This window comes from Candoia aspera, chromosome 6, assembly GCF_035149785.1.
Source record: "Candoia aspera isolate rCanAsp1 chromosome 6, rCanAsp1.hap2, whole genome shotgun sequence".
Classification (NCBI taxonomy): Eukaryota; Metazoa; Chordata; class Lepidosauria; order Squamata; family Boidae; genus Candoia; species Candoia aspera.
In genome coordinates, this window is record NC_086158.1 from 59954314 (window position 1) to 59981058 (window position 26745).

At 36.2% G+C, this 26745-nt stretch overlaps 1 protein-coding gene across 4 annotated transcripts; it reads right to left on the bottom strand.

The window, feature by feature from the left end:
- Positions 1–26080, bottom strand: TIAL1 (TIA1 cytotoxic granule associated RNA binding protein like 1). 4 transcript variants are annotated; one of them, XM_063307253.1, is made up of 14 exons: positions 25833–26080; positions 21790–21852; positions 15275–15371; positions 12354–12503; positions 12068–12122; positions 11848–11935; positions 9941–10016; positions 9142–9250; positions 6470–6565; positions 6303–6387; positions 5391–5514; positions 5022–5161; positions 4097–4188; positions 2681–3692 (listed from the first exon to the last, which is right to left on the bottom strand). In XM_063307253.1, exons 3-14 carry the CDS (start codon positions 15284–15286, stop codon positions 3640–3642), a joined length of 1080 nt encoding a protein of 359 aa, XP_063163323.1. In that variant the 5' UTR covers positions 15287–15371; positions 21790–21852; positions 25833–26080; the 3' UTR covers positions 2681–3639. The 4 variants fall into 4 exon arrangements, with proteins under 4 accessions (XP_063163320.1, XP_063163323.1, XP_063163321.1 ...); XM_063307250.1 differs by lacking the exons at positions 2681–3692; positions 21790–21852 and adding an exon at positions 1–212 and having other exon boundaries at positions 25833–26078; XM_063307251.1 differs by lacking the exon at positions 21790–21852 and having other exon boundaries at positions 12354–12452.
- Between the last annotated feature and the right edge of the window lie 665 nt (positions 26081–26745).

Genomic DNA, 26745 nt, shown 5'->3' on the forward strand with positions numbered 1-26745 from the left:
TTTGCCAAATGTATTTTTACTAACAAAGGAGAGATAAAAGTGAATCAGATAGCTCTGCAGTAGGATTAATGCAGGAAAATACATTGTATCATTACCCATTCTGCATTGACGGATGTGCTTAGTAAACGGAATATTACGGTGTCTTTCCTCAAATAAGAATGATGGCAAAACATCGAATCATATCAATGTAAAAATTCTCTGCTGGTACATACCTATCAGAGAGATTAGAAAAATCAGTTTGGACTAGGCAACGAATAAGTCCTGGCTAGAGACTCAATTGTGACCAAACCAGACTCCAAATTCACTGATGCCTTTCATACACACTGAGAAATGGAAAAAATTTAGACCAAACCACTTCTGGGGGTCAAAAATTCTGAAAGGCACAGATCCAGGCACTACATAATAGCTGAGCTACTTTTGTCCTGGGCATTTTGTATGACAAATGACTCTGAGATACCTAAAAAGATAGCCTGCTCACTGTGTATTTATTATCCACTTATGCTTGGCTGGCCTCTTGCCTAGAGGTATATTTACAGTTTTTTTTAAAACAAAACATTACTATGGAAAAATAAAAAATTATGAGTGGTGCTTGTATGTTTTGTGCTTTGCTTTTTTGTTGCTGTTTTGGCAGAATTTAGCTGATCTTGGTTGATCTTAAAAAGAATGGACCTGGCTGGTACTTAGACGGGAGTCCATCAGGACAACCCACTGCTATAGGCTAGATCAGAAGTACAAAAAACATACCAGAAAAAAGTATTGGCAAATCACTTCCTATTGTTGCCAAGAACACTACATGGATGTTCTTATGAATCCACCAGGAGTCAAAGCGAATTTGAAGGAAACTTTACTTTTTAATATTTAGGTCAGAGATACTCAAAATCTGTGATGCTATGACCTTGCAAAATAAACGAATTGCTATGATCCATCCATGAATACAATTAAATTCAACTGAAATTAATTATACCATTTAGCTGCAATAATTAAATGTTAATCTCTAAATAAAAAAATAAAACCTTGCATCTAAAATTAAAACCTTTCATTGAAAATCAACAATAAAACAATCACAGTTAAAACCACATTTTAATGGGAGGGACAACCTTGCTTAATTTGGGAAATTTTCTGAAATTTGGGTTTAATTTTTGAGACAAGAACTCACACATTTTGTTCTACATTTATTTTGGATTGGAATTTGTACTTTATAACAGCAACTGAGTCTAATGTTGGCTTGTTCAGGAAGAGCAGAAGCGAGTTGTGATAGTGATCCAGCCATGAAGCTTGTCATGCAAAGCTGTAGCCCTATCAGAATCTGCTCCAAACTCTGGATAACTAGCTGCTGGTTTCTCCAGGTGAGCAAGAACAGCAGCAGCTTTGTCTAGAGCCATGTCAGACTGTGCTCTGAGCTTTTCCTCCTGCTTTCCTTGGACTAGCTGATAGATGGGTTGTCTAGGCAGAATAGGAGTGAGTTCTGGTAGCAATCCTGCTTTGCATGTGCATCACTCCCCCCAAATGTGTGATCCCCTTGAAACCTGTTTGTGAGTCCACAGAGGATTCATGACCCACAATTTGAGAACACCTGCATAGGGCATATACAAAAGTGCCTGCTGTGTACTGTGCATTACCCAAGTACTGTGTGTGTGTGTAATTTTTGTTGGTTGAATATTGCTATTAGGTTACCAGAGGCCCAAGTATACAATGTGCTTGTGTGCTAGGAACACAGAAGCCAATCCAAGAAGCTAAGCTTCTGTGGCTGTCTGTGCAGGCAGAATGGGAAATAACATATCCTAATTTGTTGCTTCCATTATTTCTTATGGAGATTTAAACCCTTCTTTAAAAAAATACTCTTTGACCAACTTTGCTATAGATTGGGGAGCAGGTAGCAATCAGGATAGGCTGCTACCTACATACTTTGGTAGCCCTTGACTGAAAAATGAGAGATCAGCTTATTCCAGGCTTCCACTGTTCTTGAATGATATAGCTATCAAACTGTTTGAGTTATGTTTTATGAAGAACACTCAATGCATACTAAGTTTTGTTCCAATGGAAAACGAACCAATCTGGAATAGGTTGGTTTGTCCCCAGCCTGAAACAAAACATTATTAACAATATGCATACCAGCAAAAATTGTTTTGCAAAAATTGCCAAAGATCATCATGCAGACTTAGTAGACTGTTCATAATTATCTTTTTAATCTTCATAGCCCCAAAGCTAATATAGAAATTCAGAATTCCTAAAAATATTTTAGCCAAAGTATAGATCAGTAAATTGCATCAGCAGAAAACTCTGTGCTAATAAATCTGTGATCAATTCAATTGTTCAAAAAGAAAGGGATATTAGTTTAACCAAAGGAAATAACACTTGGAATAAACAAACTCTTTCTCAACTTGTGTTAGATATGTAATGTAGTAGATCTTTAATAGAGATCCATTAAACAATACTTTTCTACTCAGAAACTAACCAAACATATATACTCATGCATATTTTACTGGAACTAGAAAAAAGAGGACCCTGCACTTGCGGGAAAAACGCTAGTTAGAAAAAAAAAGTCCACCAGAATGCAAGTCTCTTTCTATTAATGGCACATATTGTTCAGCTTAGTGAATTACTCAGTGTTCAAATTCAAACATGAGTCATCTGCACCACCTAGCTGTCATGGATACAAGTACTGTGTACCTATTTTACATTCATTTTGAATTTCAAATTTATTGTGTCAGTGTATCCATAAAGTAAAAAGTAACCCTATGTAACATTTTACCCACTTCATGATTTATCAATAATATTCAATCCACAAACAACCTAGCTTCAATACAAATTTGTGAAATGCAAGCCACTCAAAAATAAATAAAAACGAAATACATTTAAGTATAATCCATAAGTTGTATACTTGTTCCAACTGCATTTCTGTTTATGGGACATTATTAAAATGCCTTATTTTAGAAATTCTTTAATCTAATTTAAAAAAATTCAGCTAAATATTCCTAGATTTTAAAAAAATCCAGTGTCATTTTTAAAACACTCAGGAACTTATAGGAGCCTTCTACAGGTACACAAAGTTGTCCACCTCATTATTTACACAGTGGGTAGCATAAAGTAAAATAATTCAGTTTTCTGGTGACAAACGGAATGATTAATTTAAAATTAAGGCTTTCTGAATAATAATTTTTCACTGTATATACTAGATAGTTTTGGAAGTGTTTGGTGCATTCTTGTTAATCTACTGCAAAAAAAAGCAGCAGAATAAAATAACTTTCTCTGTAAAATTGCTACTTCCGTGTCCGAGCATACCTTTGTAACACTGCAGTTGGTAATGTAAAGGGACAAATATGACTGCTTAAAAAACAAAATTAAAAAGGCACCTCCAAATTAAATGAAACTTTGTACTTCAAGCGTATTAGATTTGAAAAGCTGTAATTTGCTTCTGGATGTAAACGGAAGTATTTGATACTACTACAGATAACAATGTTTATCAGACCAAACCAAAATATTTACACCAGATTTCAGTTTGTTCAAATATTTATAAAATTAATTTTTAAAATATTTCCATGAATATGTCTTCTAAATGATGGCTCTGAAGTTAATGAAGAATATATTGTTGGCTTTGATGCAATTTTTGGTCCACAGGAAAACATCAGGATTTAATGTTCAATTAAAAGCATCTTTAATGTAATTTTTCTCAAAACCTGTGATATAAAATGCTGAAGACAAAAGAAAATGGAATGGATCTAAGAGCCATAATGTTAAGCATTTCTTCCCAACATATCAAATTGTGCAGTCAGAATTGTTTTCAGTGACTTTATTTTAAATTTTGTACATAAAGAAAACCTGTTCATATCCATCATGAACAAAACTTAAAAAGGCATAACTGAAAGATATTTGTGTCCTTCATCAAAGCAAATGCTATGCTAAAGGTCCAAACATTTTCATTCTTCAAAATAAATATCCTTTCTCTCTCTCTCCCCCAACCCACTCTACCCCCTTCCCCTTCCCCTCCCCAGTGTCTATATTTCAGGCTTCGTAAAATCACTGGGAATCGAAACCTATCTTGCAATCACACTTCTAAGTAGAGTTCTAGCTCACTGTGTTTGGTAACTTGCCATACCATAGCCAGCCTGATTAGGTATTACAGGAGCAGCTTGTCCCTGGGCAGGCTGAGCAGCAAATCCACTCATCCAAGTTGCAGATGGTGTTTGACTAGTTTAAGAGGAAAAGAAAACTGTAATTATTTGCAGTTGTTCCATTTTTAACCACAATAGAAACAAACAATATCCACTGCTAGATGGTGAAAACTAACCCCTTGCATTCCTTTAATCATAACAGAAATATTACTTTTATTAATGAATTTATTCAGCATTTCCCAGAACTACCTCTTAAAATAGACTAGCTAGCTAGAATTTTTTTTCCATTGCTTTTGGAAAACAATTTATTTAGAATAGTAATTGAAAGCTAGAGTGGTAAACTGGGCAAGGTATAGACTTGGATTCAATTCTTTGCATCTCATCTGAAGAGTGCTGTTATTGTAAAAATTAACAAACAATTATTACATGTACGCCACAGGAAAGGTAGAATGGGATAAATGCAATTCAAAATGTTTACTTCATTATAACAAATTTAGTTATGACAATTCAAATTATAAACACCCAGATTAAACTTTAGCAATCAGGTATTTTAAGTGGTCCTGATTGCATTTTCATCTTTGGTTCAACAGAACACAACTCATTCAACTTATTGAAAAATATGTTGTGTGTGTTAAACTCATTTTATTTAGATTACAGTTGCATTCCTACAGAGTGTGCAAATCTATGGTTCACTGCTGCTCATTCACACAGCATTATAATTAATACTACGATATCAGTCTCCCTCCAAAAGTTCATACTTAGATGAAAGTTAACTTTACTTTAGAAAGAAAAACAAGTATTTGTCATAACCAGGAATAATGATACCAAATGAGGCATAAGCAAAAATCAGAGTTCACATCCCAGGAGAATTATATATGCAAGTACCAATTTCCAAACTGAACTACTTACTCAACACCAAACCCTTGTTGATTCCATGCTTGACCATACATTCCATAAGATGGCACTTGCCATCCATTTGTCATATATTGCCCATACTGCTGCGGATTCCCATAAACTTGACTCCATTGCCCCCATTGACTGTAATCCACCTATGGATTTAAAATTATTGTTTTAGATATACAAAAAGATTTAATATAAATTAATTTGTGCTTACTAGAAAAATGGAGAAAAAGCTAAAAGTAGTAAGTTCTATGTCAAAAATTAAATTCCATGAAGGATTTTAGTGTATCGGATTCCATGCACTGATTTCACTGATTTGGACAAATGCACACAGAGGATACAGGAAACACAACATTCTATTACTAACCCAACAATTACCTGCTGGAAATTTTTTGTTGTATCTGGTGATTCTTTACCCCAGTAGCATTTAACAACATGCCCTTCAATTGTAGTTCCATTGACTGAAACAATAGCATGTGCTGCACTTTCATGAGTTGAAAACCTGAGGAAAAAACATGGGTATGAAGTGAAATGTTACTACCTAAGTCCTGTTTAAAATGCTGTAGGACTAGTCTCATAAGAATGAAACAATTCATTTATCAATATAGTTTACTTTATCAGGAGAAAATACACAGGGGAAGACACAGTAAAAGGCTATCAGCCAAGCATTTATCACCAAACCTGATATATCAACATTCATGGAACTTAACACAAATGTGTCCTTTCCTGAGGAATATACAAAGTAAATTTCAACAGTGAAGAAGATAATTGATTCAATAAATGTAGTTATCTGTGAGTAATCATCCAGTGAGACTAGATTCAGTCTTTAAGGAATCAATGTATTTAAATTCTTGAAAACAAAATTAGGTATACCATTTACTTTGACAACTTAATATAATTTCATAATTTATTTTAAGGCTCCACTTCCCTTTCTTTCTAACATATACAATTTTGGGTAATATTTTCCATACTTTATTCTGTAAATACTTTATTTAAAATATTTCTACCCCATATTTTAGCCAGAAGCTACCAGAGTGGTTTACAGATGAACAAATGGGACAGTTCCTGGCCTCAAGCTTATAACCTACAAAGACACAAACTTAAAAGAAAAATAAAAGGATGGAAGGGAAAAAAACCCGAAAACAAGAAATGTCTGGCATAATTTTTGATGTCATATAGATATTATTATGATCAAAAGTAATCTAGATGTATTGCTGTAATGGCTAAAATGTAGTTTGGTTGTTGCCAACATGGTACCATGGTCAGAGCAAATAATAATAATTCTCTTACCTTACAAAAGAATAGCCTTTAACTGGAAAAGCTCTTGTTTCCATAATTTGCCCAAAAGGTGAGAATGTCTGTCTCATCAACTGATCTAACAACAGCAACACTTGTGTTAGTCATGTGAGTATTCAGTGGTTCACTAAAAAATGTGCAAAGATAAATGTGATTCCTACCTGTTAATCCAGAGGCAATTCCTCCACAATAGACAGTACAGTTTTTGGGGCTTGACTGATTTACTACATCCTCAAATCTCAGTTGTTTTGTGTTGTCTACAAGATACAATGCTTTCAATAACTTTTTTTTCAGTTATTTTCATTTAGTGAATGTACAACATGTCACAATATAGTAAAGAATAATATACAATAAGAGTATAATTTTATTGTATGATACTAGAATTTACTTATAAGGAGAGCTGCCTACTATATTTGTATGTAACCATGTAAGCTAGAAAGTCCCTAAATTTAACACTTTTCTAAGACATCAAATCATCATTTGGTAGTGTATTCAGTTTTCCTAAGTAACATTGTTTTAAGTATATGTATTAACAAAACACTAAAAACTTTTGAAGACAGCATAAGGAACAACAAAATCAAGAGTGAACCCAGCTGAGGAGTAAGAGCCTTTCTTAAGCATTATCTCATGGCAATAAGGGTGGCCAAAAGGGGGGGTGAGGTTTCCCTTGTCATGTAGATGGGGGGCTAGCAGCCCTATTTAAAGTGACTCAGTCCATCTTGGGTAAGGAAGAACCAGGGAAATGTTTGCAGAGTCATTATGAAGACTATTCTAGGCACCTGTCAGATGAAGTTGCTTGGTTTCACTTGGAGTTGGACTCTAGCTGTACAGGTCTATGGAGCTGCTTGAGGATGGTCTTGCCTAGTTATCTGAGAGGAGTATGAATCTGTTAATCCTGATAAAGCGATCAGGATCCTTGAAGCTGCAAGCTGGGCCACCTGTATTTTTGATCCATGTCTCTTCTGCTTGGTCAAGGCCTCCAGAAAGTGAGGCAGTTAAGTCCAACTGGTAGTTAATGCAACAGTGGTTACACCAGCTTTGAAAGAAGACAATTTTTACCCAGCCTCCATCTTTCCTTTTTTAGGGAAGGTCACTGAAAAGATGGCCAGCTTGCAGCTCAGAGGGCCCTGGAAGAAGTGGATTATTTAGACCCTTTTCAGTTGGGGTTCAGATCTGGTTATAGCAATGAGATGGCACTGGTCACACTTGTTGGTGACCTTTGGCAATACTGGGATGGGGGCAGTGTAATTTCTCCAGGACTGGTTCCAGTCAGTGTGCATGTGGGGGGGGGGGGGGCAAGGAGAGAGAGATCAAGCCCAAGACCTCTGCTTTGAGGGGGACCTCAGGGCTCTATCCTTTCCTTGTTCCTATCTAACATCTCACCCAGCAGCTTTATGTAGATCAAGTCCATCAACACGGGGTGAGGTACCATTAGTATGCTGATGATAGCCAATATATATCTCTGTCCAAGATTGGCCAAGTGATGCCATCAAGGTTATTTCCTGTCAGCCTTACCAGGTAGACCAGACAGGAAAGACAACCAGATCAGCTAATTCTACTTTATTGTAAGATTACATTAACAGAATCCTGCAAGTCTGAAAGCACAATTCTCCTCCCATCTCCTTTATCCCCAAGAAATTAGGGAGGGTCTCTTCTGAGCCTCTAGCCCCGCTCACTATCTAGCTGTGGACTATGCTGTTTCTTATCGGACCATTCCCTAGGTAGCATCTCTGGGCCGTGTCTCCCAAGGTCTTTTCCACATACCATTACATCCCCACATACCATTACATTTCCTGGTGTCTGGAGGTTGTGGGGGTCTGGATCAGGAAGAACAGGCTTTGGCAAAACTGAATGGTTTGGGGGGTCTCTCAGATCAGGAGACTTTTCTTCTTTAACTCTGAATGGAGTTGTATTCCTCACAATTGGTGTGCAACTTGGAGATCCTCATGGACTCACAACTTCTACTCAAGGAGCAGGTGGCAGTGATGGCTAGGATGGTGTTTGCACAAGTTTATCTTGTGTGTCAATTGTGTCCATTTCTGAACTGGGAGGCCCTACTCATGGTAACTTCTGGTTGTAATTCAAGGTACTGGTTTTTACTTACAGGAGTTAGGGCCAGGTTACTGTTTGGATCACTTGTCTTTGTCTCTCCATGCCCCGCCAGAATCAACAAGTTGGGCATCCTTTGGGTCCCTTTCATTAAGTATTGTCATCTTGTGGGTCCCTTCCCTTTCCTGGCAGCAGGCCTGTGTAGGAGCATCCCCCCAGATATCTAAACAGCCTTTTGTAAAGCACTAAGCTAAACTAAGCACCTGGTTGTTCCTCAGGTGTTTGGGCTGGGGTGTTAGGTGAGCCCTGTTGGTTGGTTAATTTTTGTTTCTTACTGATTGCAAGAAGAAGATATCTGTTTAGATCTCTGACACATGATATATTAATTGATTGGGGTTGTAATTCCTTTTTTTAATTGATTTGTTTTCTGGTTTTAATTTCTTGTTAGCTGCTCAGAGTCACAGTAATGAGATGGGCAAGCATATAAATTCAAACAAACAAACAATATATGCATAAGAACAAATATTACAAAAACCATCTATGGAACTGTACATACATTTGTAATATCAAGAAGAGATATAAAATGTTAAACATCCATAGTCAATGTTGCTGTCAAAAATCTATACAGACAGAAGTAATTGATTAGAAATCTATTAGAGTCACTTCCCATGAGATGGGTGGCTATATAAATTTGACTAATAAAATAACAAATAAAATAAATAATTCTGTTAATATAATTAAAAAATGGAATTTCATCCTTGCCCAAATTCACAAATTCACTTACTTTCTTGTGTACTTTTAGGGGCAGGTGGTTTTCGTGTTGCCCAGTTAGTTCTGATCTGACGACCTCCTAACCACTGGCCTCCCATATGCACAATTGCATTTTCTGCATCCTGATAAAAAAATATATGGAGAGAAATTAGTCACAACTGTTGAAATTAGAGAATTAAAATATACATTCTATTTTGTCTTTTGCACTGAAAATATAAAAATTACCAGTTCAAGTATGAATGGCTTTTCTGAAAAATTAATGTAAGGGAATTAATACATTAAATGAAGAAGACAGGACCTGTGGTCTCCAGATGCTGCTGAATTTCAGCTTCCAATAGCTCTCACTATCGGCCATACTTAGTGGGGCTGCTGAGAATTGTAGTTCAGCAACATCTGGAAGGCCACAGATATTCCACCTCACATTTGGAGAACTCTGAATGTGTTTAAGACACTTTTAGGTAGAGACTGACAGTATACCATTATTATATCCCAGTATAACTCTCCTCACTTGCATAAGAAGTATCTGCCATGTTGGCTCCAAGCCACTGCAAAAAATATTCAGTTTACTAGTAAAATTAAAAACAGGGATATTTTTTGTCTCTTGTCTAAAGGATCATCATGGCATTCCTGAACCACATAAATACAGCTATAAAAAATTCTGCCCTTCACACAACCAATGGATTATAGAAGAGGGCTATGCACTGGCATCCTGGAAATGTTTGCCTGCTTGTATTGCATCCTCCATATATTTTTATTTTACTAACTTAGGCTCACAAAATGTGAAGCAATGATTAATATTTTAATGTACTCACCAATTTATTATAAAATGATACAAAACCATATCCTTTTGATTTTCCTGTTGTCATATCTTTAACTACCCGTGCATCCCTGGGAAGAGAAGCACAGTTATATGAGGAAAATATTACAGATATTCAAAATAAAAACTAAAAGGAACCACACACACTGTATTGTGAGCATATTTTTCCCTATTATAAACTCAGTAACCCCTATCTATAACCATTCCTAATTCTCCCTAACACTTCTTTACCTGTTAGAAAAAAGCAGTAGGACAAAAATAAAAAATAACATGTAATAAACATGCAACCTATCCATATATCCTGCACCTTCTACAACTAAATTGTTCAAATTTGAAATTTTAAAAGGAACAGAGAGTTTCCTTTTCTAATTATCTATTGACTAGGGTCTTCTAAGGTTTACTGATCTATAAATTACTGTAACATTTCTAACTATGTTTACCATGCATTTTCTAAATAAATGCCCTCTTCCTAGTGATATAAAATATGAAATATTAAAAAATTGAAAAAGAGGAAAAAAATAGGAATTAAAAGGCATACATGGCCTGTTAACAGATTTCTTTATTTTTCTTGGTCAATTCTCTACCATCATTTTGGAGTTTGGGCAGCTGTAAATTTTGAAAAATTGACATTTTCAGAAATTTAAGAAAGGAGAATATAACTAACAACAATGCTAAGTTCACCAATATGAAAACAACAAATTTTACACATAAATTTTAGTGAGTAAGTTAAAATGATTGGAAATATAGAACTGCACTGAATATAGAATGTTAAAATGTAAATACTAAGATATGTATATATAAATAATGTATAATAAGAATAAATAGAAATGAGAAAAAAATCTACAACTGAGTTCCAGTGTGCACAGTTCCTTGCAGTTAGCTTCAAGATCCTGTCCATTCTTATGAGCAATTCTGCAAAATAATCAGAATGCTATTACTTTTAATTGTGACTTGGACTTTAGAAAAACTGCAGGTCTCAGGTATAAATCAAGATTGAGAAATAGCAACCTGTATTAAATCTTTTAATATTGGCTTGCAAACAGTACCTGTACTTACCACATTGAGATAAAAAGCAAAGTAAATCAAACAGACAAAATAAGATTTTGTTGCATTTGAAAATATGAGAAAACAGAGAAAATAGGTTTTATAGCAGAAATATATTCCTGTAAAGTAACACAAGATGTTCAGGTTTTGTTTTGATGTTGTTAAAAAGACAAAGAAAACAATAGAAGAAAGTTTTTCAAGAAACTAGATTAAATAACAAAAGAAACACACATGCTATAGCACTTAAAAGAACACTTGCAAAGTTTAAAATGTTCATTTACAAAGCTATAGATATTTGGAAATTTAGTCCCAATGTTCTACCATCAACAGAGAAATATATTTTTTGACTGGCATAATTAATGCATCATTACAACAAGGCTGCTGTACTTAAAAGCTTATCAAAAGATATGAATTTTAATTGTTAAATTCAAAAATCCTAAATTTAATGCTACATTTCAAAAATGCAATCAATGAAGTTTTACAACTGGCTATATTAACTTACGCACAGTCCAACACTACCTATATAATTATCAGATACTTCCATCTTCTATCAGATAACCTTCTATGAGCCACAAGAATCAACAGGTTTGCTTTCATTTGCCCACAACACATCCCAGCCCATAAAATACATATTGATTTGCAAGCGTGAAAAGCACACAGCATTCAACAGACCTGATGCAGAAACCTCGTTCATACTTGTGTGGAATAATATAATGCAGTAAAAGGATAAAATAACTCTACACCATTCACTTGCTAGTATGTAAACAATTCTACGCATAACGAATGACACTGATTTAATGAATCTTGCATTTTTATTCTTTTCATATTAATGATTTAAGTAAAAGTACAGGTACTTACGATATTTTACCAAAAGGAGCAAATGCTGATTTAATATCTTCTGTTGTTATTTCTGGACTTAAATCTCCCACAAACACATGAAAGTGATCTGGAGGAAAAAAGTACAATGCACTGCTATAAGTGAAAAGTTTAGCTTTCTTATACTGCCAAAATAAAGCAATGAATGCAATTCAACTGAGTCCTTGGCTTAGATAGAATTGTTTCAGAATATATTACTTACTTGAAGTATCTTTTTTTTGGCTACTTGGTGTTGTTGCCCAGTTAACTTTTACTTCCTGAAAATAATGAAAATAAAATCAGTACTGGCATAATTCTTACATCAACTAAGAGACAGTATAGGCTCAATTCCAACAAAATGAGTGCCTTCTCTTTATAGAAACATTGTTTCAAGGAACTTCTAATTAAAAACAGGGACAAAAATCTTTGCCATGAATCATAAATAACCTATTTACTTAATTTGCTACATGTCATTCTTTTTTCTTGCTTTTTTTTTTAATGTAACGTACCTTTCCCAAAATTTTTCTCCCATTCATAGCAGCTAATGCAGCAGCTGCATCCCTGTGTTCATAAAATTCCACAAAGCAATAAGGGTCATTGCTTGTATGCTGCAAAACAGAAAATCCAACAGAAGAGTTGACCCTTCTGCTATCGGGTTGCTGAGAAGAAAATCCAGGAAAATATATTACTTAAAGCTAGAAAAGAAAATATTACTATTAATTGCTTACAAAACAGCTGTAAGAATTGTTGTCTACCCTGTTAAAAGAATATCTCAAATTATAGCATCCAAAATTGCATTTTCTGCCCCATCTAGAGGCCATCATGTATGAAAGTGCAGGTTCAATTCAAGTCTTTCTTGCAAATATATAACACTATTTACAGATAACATGACTGATTACACACTTGGAACAAAGAAGTCTTGAGCACTTGAGGTCCTAACTGGATTTTTTTTAATCAGTTCAATCGTGTCCGATCCTTGGACACTGCCTGGACAAGTCCCTGCAGTTTTCTTAGCAAGGCTTTTCAGAAGTGGTTTGCCATTCCTAGGGCTGAGAGAAAGTGACTGGCCCAAGGTCACCCAGCTGGCTTTGTGCCTAAGGCAGGACTAGAATTCATGGTCTCTAGCCTGATGCTTTAACCACCACACCAAACTGGCTCTCAATAACTGGAATTAATTATCAACAAATAAGCTGTTGAAGCTGTCAGAACTAATGCTGCCAGCCTTTATAGAACTGGATCCAGAAAGCTCTTGAGATAAGATTACTATCTACTACGTTAGGTTATATATATAGTATGTATGCTTTAAAAACTGTTCATTCCTTCATGTAAACTTTGCAAATAGAATTATGTAAGTTTTGAAGGGGAAAAGGGCTTGATGATAACTGGAGCCATTTCTTTTGCATGCATGTTCAGCTCCGAGTACTTACCAATTTCAAAGCCCAGATTTGGGAGGATGTGTGTGATCTTTTCAGATTTTACAGGGCATTAAAAGCAAGAATGTGGATTAGAAAATTACAGCAAAATGCAATAAGTCATTTAAAATTATTTGCCTTTTAGCTTCATATTTTAATAAATCAGGTTACACATGTAGGTATATTACATTTAATAAATAAATACAAAAATACAAAATAAATTCTACCAGTTACATGTATCTGGTAATTGCTAAGAAATAAATAAAAGGCCTACGTACTGACTGTGCTTGTAATATGTATGAAGCCCCTTGAAACTGCCATTAAAAAAAATCAGAATATGAATTTGGACTTAAGATCAGGAATATCCTTCCTTTGATCTACCATGTACACAAGACAGATTCTTATCAATATTGAGAAAACTGTGGTAAAACTCTTCCAGTTGTTCACTGTTACTGTATTTTAACTGTTCTTTTTGTTATTTACATTTGATGCATTAAAAGTAAGTTAGAAGGAATGTCCTTGCTTCTGTTAATGATCTATAGAAAAAAAAACTCTTGAAGTGTACTTAAGAGTTATGACATAGAATTGGAAGTACAACACTAAGAATGAAATTGACAAAAATTGTCTGAATTCTAGGGTGTAGATATATATAGGAAGAGAAGGATACATCAGTCCCTGCATCAAGAATTTTTAAGCCATGGGAGTTCAGACATCACATTTAGCTCAAAGTGAACATTATGATTTCAGCTGATGTGAGAATGTGCCAATGGATATAAACTAGTAGAAGTTTATCAAGCTCATTATTTTCAATTGATTTAAGTTGCAAGTATCAGTATTGGACTGTGTCCATTGTAATTTCAATACATTTATAAATATTCAGTTCATAATATTAAATATTACATAATTAAACATTATTAGGGAAAACAGGCCTTCATGATTTAAAAAAAATGTTCCAATGCTTGGAATAGAACCCTTCTTTACAGCTACTAAAATCAGAAAGGAGGAATATCATGCAGCTCCTAGATTTTAAAGCCCTAGTTTCTTAGCAATTCAAAAGAACCTAATTTCAAATGGCCATATATTCCCACAAAATCAGCATTCCATAAAGGAAGAAAAAAAGGAAAGAAAAAAAGCAGATTGTAAATCTTTGCTACTGAAAATGCTAATTTCCATCATTTATGTAGATATTTATGCAGTGGGCTTTAAAATCCATATTCTATCTTTTCAGCAATATCAAAATAAACTGTTCTTTTTATGATATGCTAAGTATTATGATGAAAGATACAACTTGCTAAAAATTACTAAATGAATCCCACAGTCAGGTCAATTTCAACAGTCTTTCAAATTCATAATATTGGTTCTTTGTTTCTGAAGATCTGACCTCTCTGAAAGGAAATATTTTGGCTATGCATGAATCTTCAGAAAGGCAAAGCTAAATCCTAATAAATCATGTTTTATTGTGATGTTCATCTGAAACTATTAACAAGATATGAATAATTCAAATAAGGATGCCTAACAACCATACATGAAACACAAATGCTCTTCTATGTAATGACTAATATTTACAGTTTCTAAATAGAAATTGCTTAGATTCTTTAATTTTTTTCTGTCCCAAAGAAGGAAAATGCTGCAATCAAAGTTATAAATAAGTTATAAGTAAGGTTAAGAGTGAGTAATATACAAGAGTATAATTATAGTTAAACTAAGCATATATTTTATAAGAGACAGAAGCAATCTTTCTGGCGCCTGAGAAGAGTCAACAAACGTAATTTACTTTAAGATGTATGACAAGATACCTTTTTCTTGTTGATCAAAAATTGTCAGTTAAATTAATTGAGACTATAATTCTAGTCATGCTCACATAGGAGTCCTTCTAAATTAAACTGGCTTATTTCTGAACAGGCAAATGTAAGTGCTCCAATCCTAGTAGAAATTTTTGAAGTAGCAGAATTAGTAACTGCTTTCATGTTAAAAGTTAAGTTATATTTCATATAAATTAGACTGTGAGAACATATTACCTCTGTTATCATTTTACAGCTTTTGCAGGGTCCAATTTGACTGAATAATTGAAGTATAAGGACTTCGGTCACATCTCTGGAAAGATTTCCTACATAGCTAGATATAAAAAAGAAAAGGTAATATTAATTCCATCAATTTATGCCTTGCCAAGGATATTCTATAGTGACAAAAATTCAGTTTTATAAACATGTCATAATACTTACAAATAAATTTCAAACACTCTGTTAATCCAAAACATTAATTAAAGAGCTTTTAATTCTAAAGCTCTTCATTATACCTTTACCAAACATTACTAAATATAAACATTTGCCAGTGAAAAATCACATGCAATTAACTAATCAAGGTATAAAACAAGGATGCACAATGTATCCCACCCATGTCTTGGATAAAGCTGTTAGTATAATGAAATAGAAATTTATTATTTCTTTAAAATAAGTATTTTAAACATTAATTCATATGATAACCAGTATGGCAATATAGCAGTTATCTTCAGTCAGCAACAAAATTCACTAGATAACCAAGCATTAGTTTCACACACACAGTTTAATCATTTTATTTAAGGATTTGGGAAATACTGCCTTAAAGTTCCTGAAGAATAATTGACTATACCTAAACAAATAAAAGTCCAACAAGTGCTAGAATTCTTGTGTCTGTTCTGTAAAAAGAGGTGTCAAACACATGGCCCATGGGCCACATGCAGCCCACATCATTCCTGAGTGCGGCCTGAACCAGGTTAAAATGCAATTGGGAAATATTTTACAAAATAAAATAAAAATACAATAAAACATAGATATTAAAATTTAAAACTAAATAATAAATTTAGTCACCAACCACCATAAAACTCCGGGCTCGTGACTTGTGAGGAATCCTGCACAAGTTCATTGCCTCAGCTTAACTGCAGCAGTGAGGATTGCTTGGCGCTGCCATGGCATGGACATGACAGAAGTTCCTCTCAGTGTGCGCTGCAGCAACACCAGGCAATCCTGCTGCTGCTATTAAGCTGAAGCAACGAGCTTGTGCCTTTTCCCTGGACAGCTGATAGGCAGCCCTGCATGGGTAGGCTGACCTACTCTAGACCCAAAGCCTCCAGTGCAAGAAAGAGTGCCTTTCTCCAAAATAGATGGAATTAATTTCCCTCCTCCCTCCAAACCAGGTTTAAATTCCCTCTCTAAAAAAAACAGGTTGAATTCATTTCTCTCCTCCATCCAAATAAGATTTAAATTATAACTGTTGAGTTTCAGGCTGCACGAGGTCCATGATCATTGTTAACTTCATAAAAAAATTAATTTTAAAATAACAATGAAAGTTTAAATAAGTTCAGAATGCATCCAGAGAAGGAGAAAAGAATGGGGAAAAAATGAAACAGAGGAAGGAATCTAAATGCTTTTTGTATAAAGCTTTTCTTTTTACTAATTTTTTTTTTTCATTGCAATATCAAATTCCACAGAAGAAAAAAGGAAAGAAATTTAAATGTTTACAAAATACTGATTGCAGTTATTAGTGACTAGTGAGTTTATATTATAATCTGTCAGCGTGTTATGCGTGAAGTCAGTTTGGGGTAGTGGTTGAAGTATTAGACAAGAAACCAGGAGACAGTGAGTGCTAGTGCTATATCTACCATGGGGCAGTCACTTCTCTCACTCCTAGGAAGAAAGAACTGCCAAGTCACTTCTGAAAAATACTGCCAAGAAAAGTGCAGGGTTCCAAAATTATGCCAGGAGCTGCTAGGAATCCAAAATTATGAAGGCAGAACTTTCGTAGATTCAAGACCTCTTCCTATAGTGGGCAGGCCCCAAAATTTTGGGATGAAATAAATGTCATAAAGCTTCTTGCTTTAAAATATCCATTCTACCCTTTAGAGGCCCTCACCTCCACTGCCCAGGACAAAAGTGTTGGTTCAGTGATATCATGGTACAGTTTCATGGATCGTATTGCATGACTTCTGTGTAACATCCAGTTACAAGAAAGGTGCCCATCTTTGCTCTGTGCTTACATCTTTTTTTTTTTAATCTGTTCAACCGTTTCTGATTCTTAGAGACTACCTGGACTAGTCCCTGCAGTTTTCTTGGCAAGTTTTTTTCAGAAGTGGTTTGCCATTGCCTCTTTCCTAGGGTTGAGAGAAAGTGACTGGCCCAAGGTCACCCAGCCAGCTTTGTGCCTAAGGTGGAACTAGAACTCACAGTGTCCTGGTTTCTAGCCTGATGCCTTAACCACTACAGCAAACTGGCTCACATCTTATTTAGGCCTATGTTAATTACTAATCCTTTGCAGATTTTTGAAGAATCACCTCGTTTGGAGAATCAAGTGAAACACACTCCTAAATTAGTGAACTACTTCTAATCAGCAGATTGGCCCCACTGCTTCACTGAGCAACTGCTGACAAGGAACAGTAACCAACCGAGGCCATCTAGCTCCTCCTCAGCTCATTAGCATGGTACACCAACCCACTACTGCAAGGCAAAGCAACTCATAGAGATGGACTGACTGTTATTTGCATGCTCCATTAACTACCATAATTTCTACAAAGGGCTAAGAATAAATATATACCCATAATTAAAATAGCTTTCTTCCAAAGTGATCAGTAAACTTGAATAAACTTCTAAAAATAGTTATTACGGAATCTCTTAACCTTGGAAGACCTCCAAGTTCTCCCCTTTCCTAATTTAATTATCATTAAGGTGTTCATCAGCAGGAATATTAATTATGCTTAAATGCTAACTGCACCTGAATTTTAAACAGAATGGGGAAAAATTATTCAAGAGAGAAGAACTGCAGTTCAGTGCTTCCCAGCATTGTTTTGATGAGGTGATTAAAATCTCAGTATTTGAAATTTCCCCTCAAACTTGAAAAATCAAAATCATTATTCCATAGGGTAAATCTTTCTTTCAAGACCACACTGAACATAAGTTATTGAACTTTATCATCAATATGTCTATTCACAGAAGACTAATATTTGGAAACTATTTGGCCACAGATTTGCTTATCTATTAATTACTACATTTATAGCTCGCATTCTTTTCTAACTGCTTAAGACAGGAGGGTCTTTCCTAATTTTAGGGGATTTCCTAGAAAAACTCCATGAGGTGGGGTGGCTGACTGGCCCAGAAAACTATGGTCAATGGGGACTTGAATCTAGATCTCCCCAATTCAAGTCAACTACTACTCTACAACAACCCATTTTCTTATGCTTCACTCAAGTCAGATTAAAAAGATGGTTGTGGAATGATGAATGATAAATCTATTACACTTTCACATCTATAGTCTAAGGTCTGCTTTATCAGATTCTGTGGACTCATGTCCATGAAACTTATGCTGCATTAATTATCTGAGGCTTTAATCACAAAACTTTTTTTTTTGGACATAACAGTTAAGTGTGGCTATCCTTCTGACAATAGTTCAAATCAGATTGAGGTTGGTTCAACTGTACTATTAACAAAAATATCGTAACTTTTACTCATGATCCCTTAGGTAAATATCTGGATGCAAGTATAATTTCTAACGTTGATCTCAACACTCAACACTTCCTTTTCTCCCAGATATACATGCACTGTGTTTTTTTCTTATGTTTAAGCATTTCCAACATTCTTCAGCTTTTCCCAACTGGGGGTATCTAACAAGTGTGCAAAAAATTTCAAATTTAAAACATTTTGACTGGCACACTTCTGATAGGATCAGAATGGCATCAGAACATTTCCTGAGAGATTAGTATAGCTTGTTTCAAGCTCAAATTCTTTTGAATTTGGAAAGTTTTATAAATGACTGTATCTTCTAGAAACTAATGCTAACTCTAGTGCTAGACAAAATATTTTCAATATAATCCACAGCAAGTGGCAACAGTTAGTAACACTCGCTGATCTCAGATAAGGTTAAGCAAGGGCAGACCTATTTGGATGGGAGACCACTAGGAAATCTTAGGCCTGCAGGCTAAACTGGGAAGTAAAAATAAACATTTGGGGAAAAAAATAGCAAACTATTTCCATATATTGCCAAGAAAACTACATGCTCATGTAGCCAGTAGAAGTCAAGCTCAACTCAAAGGATACTTTATCCTGTTAATCTTTAACTCTGAATTTTTAAAATGCCTGCTGCTGTTTTACTATTTCAGAATATTTGAGAATGTTAGGCAAACAAGATGTGCTTTATTAAGCTTCACTGATTTTCTTTAGCATTTTAAAGAAATCATATATTAATTCTATGTTAAAATTTTTAAATACTCATTACTTTTAAAGTTATTTTAGGACAAATAGATTTTAAAAATTATTTCAAAACATGAACTGAAATAATTGGAGAACTACAGCCTTTATTATTATACTTTTATTATATTATTATGATTAGTTGATCAGTTTTCAAGATTAGTCACATACTTAGCCTGAGTCTAACTAGATGGCACTATTTAAAATGGTAAGAATGTTTTCTATAAACTTAGAATTCAGTGAACTGTCCAAGTGTGACGAAGCCAAACTGCAACTGCAAGACTCACTAATGCACATTTGGTGAAATCTGGCAAGGAAATTTAGATGAAGAAAGGATTGCAAAGCCTGGTTATTTCAAGCTTCATTTCATCTAGACTGAAAATTAGAGTGCTGAAAAAAGCACAAATAGATACATAAAGCTGTTTCTTGAACTAAGACATGTTTTCTTAAAATTGAAGGAACTGAAGAACAGGAAAAAAAAATTACCAGACTGTAGCAAAAAGAGCTTTTAAAATTTTCATCTAGGGAAAAAAAATGGGGAAAATAGGCTGACCATTGGTGCAGCTGGACAATTAACATCAAAGACTCAAACATAGCAAGTGTTGTAAGCTAGATGATGTTGGTTCGGATCTAACTGGACTACAAATTCCCTGTCCAGAAAATACTGCACTGGCTGCTTGATGAATACCAAGCACAATTTAAGCTGACATTATAAAACCCCAAATTGCTTAAGACTCAAATACTTAAAAGACTGCCTTCCCCAATATTGTTCAACTCCGGTGTAAAAATTCTATTTTGTGCTCGGAATACTCCCAAAGCGCTTAAAAGTCCATGATCGCATAGGCAATGCTAGTACTTTTGGGGAAAGAGGTGAAAAGGGGAGACAGATATCCAGAACTAATCTGGATGAACTCCTGAAGCTGAATCATACATTTAGAATAAAAGAGAAAATACTAAATTCAATTCTCAACTCACTCTGAAAGAAACTGAATTATATTTTGCTGAATTGCAAAGATTATTTTGAAGTTGTAGTCTGTAAGAACAGTCAAAGAATATCTTCTACAATAAAAGTAGTCTTTCACTTCCAAGGACATAAATCAGGACAGGAGTGGTCAATATTAGGACTGTGAAAATCCTACAAGCCCTTATCAATGTGTACGAGTGTATAAGAAATGCCTGCCTTGAATCACTGAAGCAGCCACATCTTTTTCCAGGCTTGCAGTTGCTATGTATACTGCTCCCTGGCTATGTCTGCATATGCGTACGTGCACAGCCATGTGGCTGTCATAAGGATTTGAAACAGATGGTTCATATGCATTCCCACAATTGAACAGCTCTAGTGAAATTTACCCAGCCTTAGCTGGTTAGTTTAATTTTTGCTACCAACTAGCGGGCATCCACATTTCAGCCCAAATATGGCCTAGCCTTCCTTGAAATCTGGAGCAGTCATTTGCCAGAGGGGTATAAGTATTTTAACTGAAAGGAGCATAAGGAAGATGGTTCTGTGCTTTTGATCTCTCACATAAGACACAGCCCTTTCAATTAATTAACTCATCCAGGAAAGGAGGACATCCTTAGGAAAAAATAAATAAATTAACTCCAATCAATCCATTAAAGCTGGGGGGTTTTTTAAATAAAAAATTTAAAATAAACTTCTGCTTCTAAATTTCTATTGTTATACCAAAAACTAACTTTGTTCTTAACTTTGTCAAGAACATGGAGTGTTTTCATTCCAATACAAAAAGCTTTTATCATTTTTTTCCCCAGGGGCTTTACTTTGAGAAGCACAAAATATCCCCTCCTACCCAACTGCCAGCATTTACATTCTATAAATACATTTATACTACATAGTACATTACATTTACAATACTCAGTGGTACACAGAACAAAAGATTATTCATGGGTCATATATGCTTCTCAGTAAAACAACTCTTCTTTTTACGCTTGAAGTGCTAAAAAAAAACTGCAGCAAACAGGTCAAAAATCAACAAGTTCAAAAATGCCTTTGCAACAAAATGTACCATAGACTGAACCAAGAGCATGAACTGAAGTACGTTCAGACATCTAAGCTTAGCAAACTAACCTGCATAAATTATTTTTGCATACTGAAATGTACTCTCCATAAACAAAAGGGCACAAGATAATGCAATGCAGTACAACAAGTATGAATGATAACACTAATGCAAAAACTCCACTAGCCAACTTAGCAGATACTCTTTGCTTTTCAAATGCACTCACAGTCAAAAAATATAAAAGAACCAACACAATGAAAGCAAGCCATCAGCATAGAATTTTTTGGTAAAAAAACACTGATGACTTACTGAGTTTAGCTGGGTATGTGCACTTTCTACATGTTCTTGTTGACTGTGGAACTTTCAGAGCGCCTTTGAAGATGAAAACATTCATTACGTATATTAAAACATCCTGAATCACAATACCATCAGGAGTCAAGTGCATATACACTGCACTGAGCACATACCCCTAAACAACAGATCAAACAAACCAACATGTACTGGTACTTTTTGTACTTACATCACTTGTGTGTGAATTTAAGCAACGTAGTGCAAGCACATGCATAAGCACACACGTCACCTCTAGCATTGTTTTTGTTTGTTTAAATTTACTTATTAAGGCCACATACATTTATTCTTTACTCTTATTTATATTATTTATTATTGTAATTTTATATTGTGGATTTTATTGTTTTAATTGATTACTGTAAACTGCCCAGAGTCCCCCAAAGGGAGGAGATGGGCGGGGACAAATTGGATGGATGGATGAATGGATAGATAGAATAACCCACCAACACAAAATCCAGCTTTGCTACAAAAAAGACAGTAGTTTACCAGTCAGGTAATGGCATTATGAATATAGTCTTTTTCTTCTACAGGTCTGCTGGCCAGAGCATCACCTCCATGCTACATATGTATGTATGATGAGTCTACAAGTCCTTGCAGTTAGTGTACCATTTGACCCAACTGGGTCAGGCACTGGATCCAGGAACATCATTACTGGACATGCATGAAGTTGGCTAAGACAGTGGGGTTGAGGATGAGTGGGGAGCCACTGGAGGAGTGATGAATCCTACTGGAACTCAGTGAGTGTAGGAACTAAATAAGCCCATGTGGAGTCTCTTCCAAAGTGAGTCTCAGTAATACTCAGGAATTAATAGGGACAACTAGGTGAGCCTCATAGATCTTTGAGCAAGGGACTTGTCACACTATCACTTGCTCCAATGTATGAATGTAACTGAGTAAGTACTTAGTGTAACCCAAGTAAGTTGATATCTTACAGATAAATAAGCCACTGGCCATCTCTGGGCAGTAGGTGAGTTTCTGCCAGAGGTATGGAGACTGAAGTAAAAGGACAGCTCTCTGCCATCCCTAGTAACAGGTTGGGGAAGTCCATCAGGGGAAGGAGAGGATTATTTTAAGGAAGGTAAATTGCTACACCAACTCAGTGTCCAAGTATCAGTGATGGGGTGTTACCACATAATCTGCTCTGGAGTATTAATGTTCTTTTTAATTCAAAAGGGGTCTGTTTTGAAAAGCAAGGGAATGAGGAAATGCCTTTCTGTTTCTAACTAAAACCACCACCACCACTACAGTGAATCAAATGTGAAACTAAGCTGGAAAAGGTTGTGGAGGTTGTCTCAGATACAGGCAGAGAACAACCAGTTACTTATCATCAGTCACCATCCGTAGAAGCACTAATCATCAGCTGAGTAGTCCAGGCCCCTTGTAGTTTGCTTTCAAGATTCCAGTCAGTCTTTCTCCATTGCTAGCTAGATCCAAAATGGCTTTCTCACTGTGACATGAGCACCTTAAATGCCTGCTGCTTTGCTCAAAATCCTTCCCCCATATCCCTCCCCTTCCAGCAATAGGAATGTGACTAGTCTTCCTTCTATACTGGCTCTGACACAAGAATTCAACTGAAAATATCCCAATTGTAAGAAACAAGACAACAACCACAGCAGCTAAAACAGAATGGAACATCCAAAACACTTTTTCTATCTGGAACAGCTGCATTTTGGATCATATCAGAACAAAACATCTGAAACTGGTATTTGAGTTTATGCCCGGACCATCGGTCCATGCACAGCACATTATTTTATCCTTCATATCAACTATTATGCTTTCTTGGAATAATTAAGTAGAAATGCAGTGAAGTCATTTATATAAAATTCAATTTTCTCCATTTTTTTATTCTACTAAAAAACAAGGAATTGAACACTACTGCTTGAATGAAATTGGTTACTTGGTTTGTACAATTGTAACAGTATTCTGTGTATTACTATAAACTTAATCTGTTTAGAAATAGCAGTACTTATTCTGTAGGAAGAATGGAGAGGAGATTTGATAGACAAATAATGTGCAGTTTATACATTTCAACAACGCATACTAGTAACACAGATAAAATTCCATCAGTTTTGTTAATAATAAATACTACCATGTTGAATTCTCTTGTGTCTCTCATCAGCTAAGAATCTGTGTATGTTACATAACATGGAGAACAGTTCTAATTTTAACAGCTAAATTTGGCCAGTTTGGTCTAGTGGTTAAGGCAACGGGCTAGAAACCAGGAGGCTGTGAGTTCTAGTCCCGCCTTAGGTGTGAAAGACGGCTGGGCGACCTTGGGCCAGTCTCTCTCTCTCAGCCCAACTCACCTCACAGGGTTGCTGTTGTGGGGAAAATAGGAGGAGGAAGGAGTATTAGGTATGTTCACTGCCTTGAGTTATTAATAAAAAAAATAATAAAGGCGGGATAAAACTTAAATAAAATAAATAAATATTTCCTTAGAGAACTCACACACTTTTATGTTTCTCCCCAACCTAATGCTGTTCTGCATCTGATTTTGTCTGGAGGCTCTCCATTGCTCCATCTAAGCATGTAACCCAGAACAAAAATAGCTTAAAATCAACTACATATTTCCCCCTTTCTCCTAGTCCCTATCATCTAATCCAATAAAATTCAAAAGTTTTTATTATTTTGTAAATCTTCAGTTGGTCCCAAAAATATGCTCTCTATGGATTTTGAATTTTTTTTTTCATGTGATGAACCATGGCTACTATCACTTTTTACTTTTCTTACTATCTGGAACACATTTTACATTGTAATGTTTTTGTTGAGCATATTCTCCTTCAACTAAGAACCTCCAATTTTCACTTGCAAAGTGGTTTATTTTGCAACCTACTTCTACGTTATCTTCCTTTGACTTGCCATATTGTTCAAACTTTCTGAATTCAAAACTGTGCCATCTTAGCCAATACATCATCATCAAATATTATCTCCCCAACATTACTTGAGGGACTGCCTTCTACCAAGAACATCTACCCGTCCCACAGGGAGGGCATGTTCCAGGTTCCTTCTTTTAAGTTGTCATCTTATGCGACCTAGGAAGCATGCCTCTTCTGTGGTTGCCCCTGCTCTCTGGAATGATCCCCAATGGATATAAGACAGGCCCCCAACACTTCTTGCCTTTAGGAAAGTTCTTAAGACCTGGCTCATCCCCAAGCATTAGGGGTCAGTTGAGTGGGAGCCCCCCCCCCCGATGTTTATTTTGGTCTGTGCTTGGTTGCCATACTGTACATTTTAGATTTTGTATTTATATATTGGTTGCTTTTTGTTAGATGATGATGATATGTTATGTTGTGTATTGCCCAGAGTCACACTGAGTTGTGCAGCCTTATAAATCTTTATTTAAATAAATACATTCATACATACCAACAGTTACATCAATTATCTTCTGGTCTTTCCCCTGCTTTATTCAACTGGCAATATATTTCCTACCTTATAGAGGTCCCTCATTGTGAATCAATATTACTTTCCAAAAGTTTCTACTGCCCGAGGGAACGCCAAATCTACAGCATATGGCAAGCCCTGCCAACTGGCAAAAGGCAATGACCCTCACGGTAACAATCCCACAGAAAAGGCTTACTAGGTTCCATGCATGCCAACATTATTTAATACAACGCCGGTGCAGTTTGAGACTAAACTACTCACCTACACATTTTTTAAAAAGACAAAAACTTTCCACAAACCTCCCAGGTACAAAGAACACCCCCTCCGACTCTACTCTAGGTTTATAGCCCGCACAATTTATCACCCAGCCCCACGACATTTTGTGGGAGATAGGAATCTTCAACTCCTCTGTAACCTGTTTCTTCCCCGTAAATTGAGGCGAAATATATTTCGTCTCGTCTTCATTTTCTTCTCGCGCCGCGCTTCCCCTCTATCCCCCCGTCCCGCTTTCTTGACCCTTTTCCCTCCAAACGCTCTTTCAGAGAATCCAGCCTGAAGATCCCCTCCTGTCACCGCTTCTTAACCCACCCACCCTGCAGCCACCCCATCCCCGTCCCACTTACAGGGTTTTGGGCTGCCCGTCGTCTTCCATCACGCTACAGGAAAGCCGCTCCCAGACAGAGCCAGGATGCTGCACCGACCGGAAAAAATGTAGGGAGGCTCCGAGACACGATTGAAAAAAGAGAGCCGCCTAAGACCTCTCGTTTTTCTTCGGCCTCGGCAGCCCCCAAGGTAGGATTTAATGGATAGCTACAGCGGGAAGGGGGGGTTGAATAAAAGGGTCCACAAAATGGCCGCGGCCGCCAACCACTCAGGAAATTATGCAACGCGCAAGCGCAGCGCAACACAGCTCTCCCCCCCCCACCTTCCTCGGCGTGACCATAGAAAGGGAATGTTAGAGTAGCGTTTGTCAACCTTGGCAACTTTAAGATGTGTGGACTCCAACTCCCAGAACTCCCCAGACAGCATGCTGGTTAGGGAATTCTGGAAGTTGGAGTCCACACATCTTAAAGTTTCAAGGTTGAGGGGATATTGCGTTGGAGTAACGCAAGAGCTTTGCTTCCTGGTTCACGCCAGGGGTGGGGAAAGGTCTTAGTTTCGTATGGACAGGGAGGGGAGTTGGCAGGGTTGGCGAGGCATGCCGGTGGGAGGACGACAGTGGGGTAATTGGGAGTGGAATTTCGAAGTGTCTCTTTTAAATTCGTTCATTTAGAATAAGTTGTGCTGGATTCCGAAGCCCGTGTTGCTTTCTCTTGCTGCAATGCCTATTCTTGATGACTCTGGATTTAGGGCTCGGCTGAAATGCGGTGGAATCGGTGCTCAGCCAGAGTCACGGGAGGGCGCGGAATGCGCGACCAAACTTTTTCCACGCTAACAGGTCTTTTCCCCACTGTCTCATGAAGTTTATTACAAGCTTTCTTAAATACGTGTGGCCATTGTTTACGAAATAGTTTCCCTTGAAATGTGTATCCGTGG

Coding starts and splice junctions, on each gene's coding strand:
- TIAL1 (XM_063307249.1), bottom strand. CDS start 25,861: ATGGAAGACGACGGGCAGCCCAAAACCCT. Junction 6,566..9,141: donor CCCTAAAAGTACACAAGAAA/GTAAGTGAATTT, acceptor TGTATCTTGTAG/ACAACACAAAACAACTGAGA. Junction 6,388..6,469: donor AATTGCCTCTGGATTAACAG/GTAGGAATCACA, acceptor TGCTGTTGTTAG/ATCAGTTGATGAGACAGACA.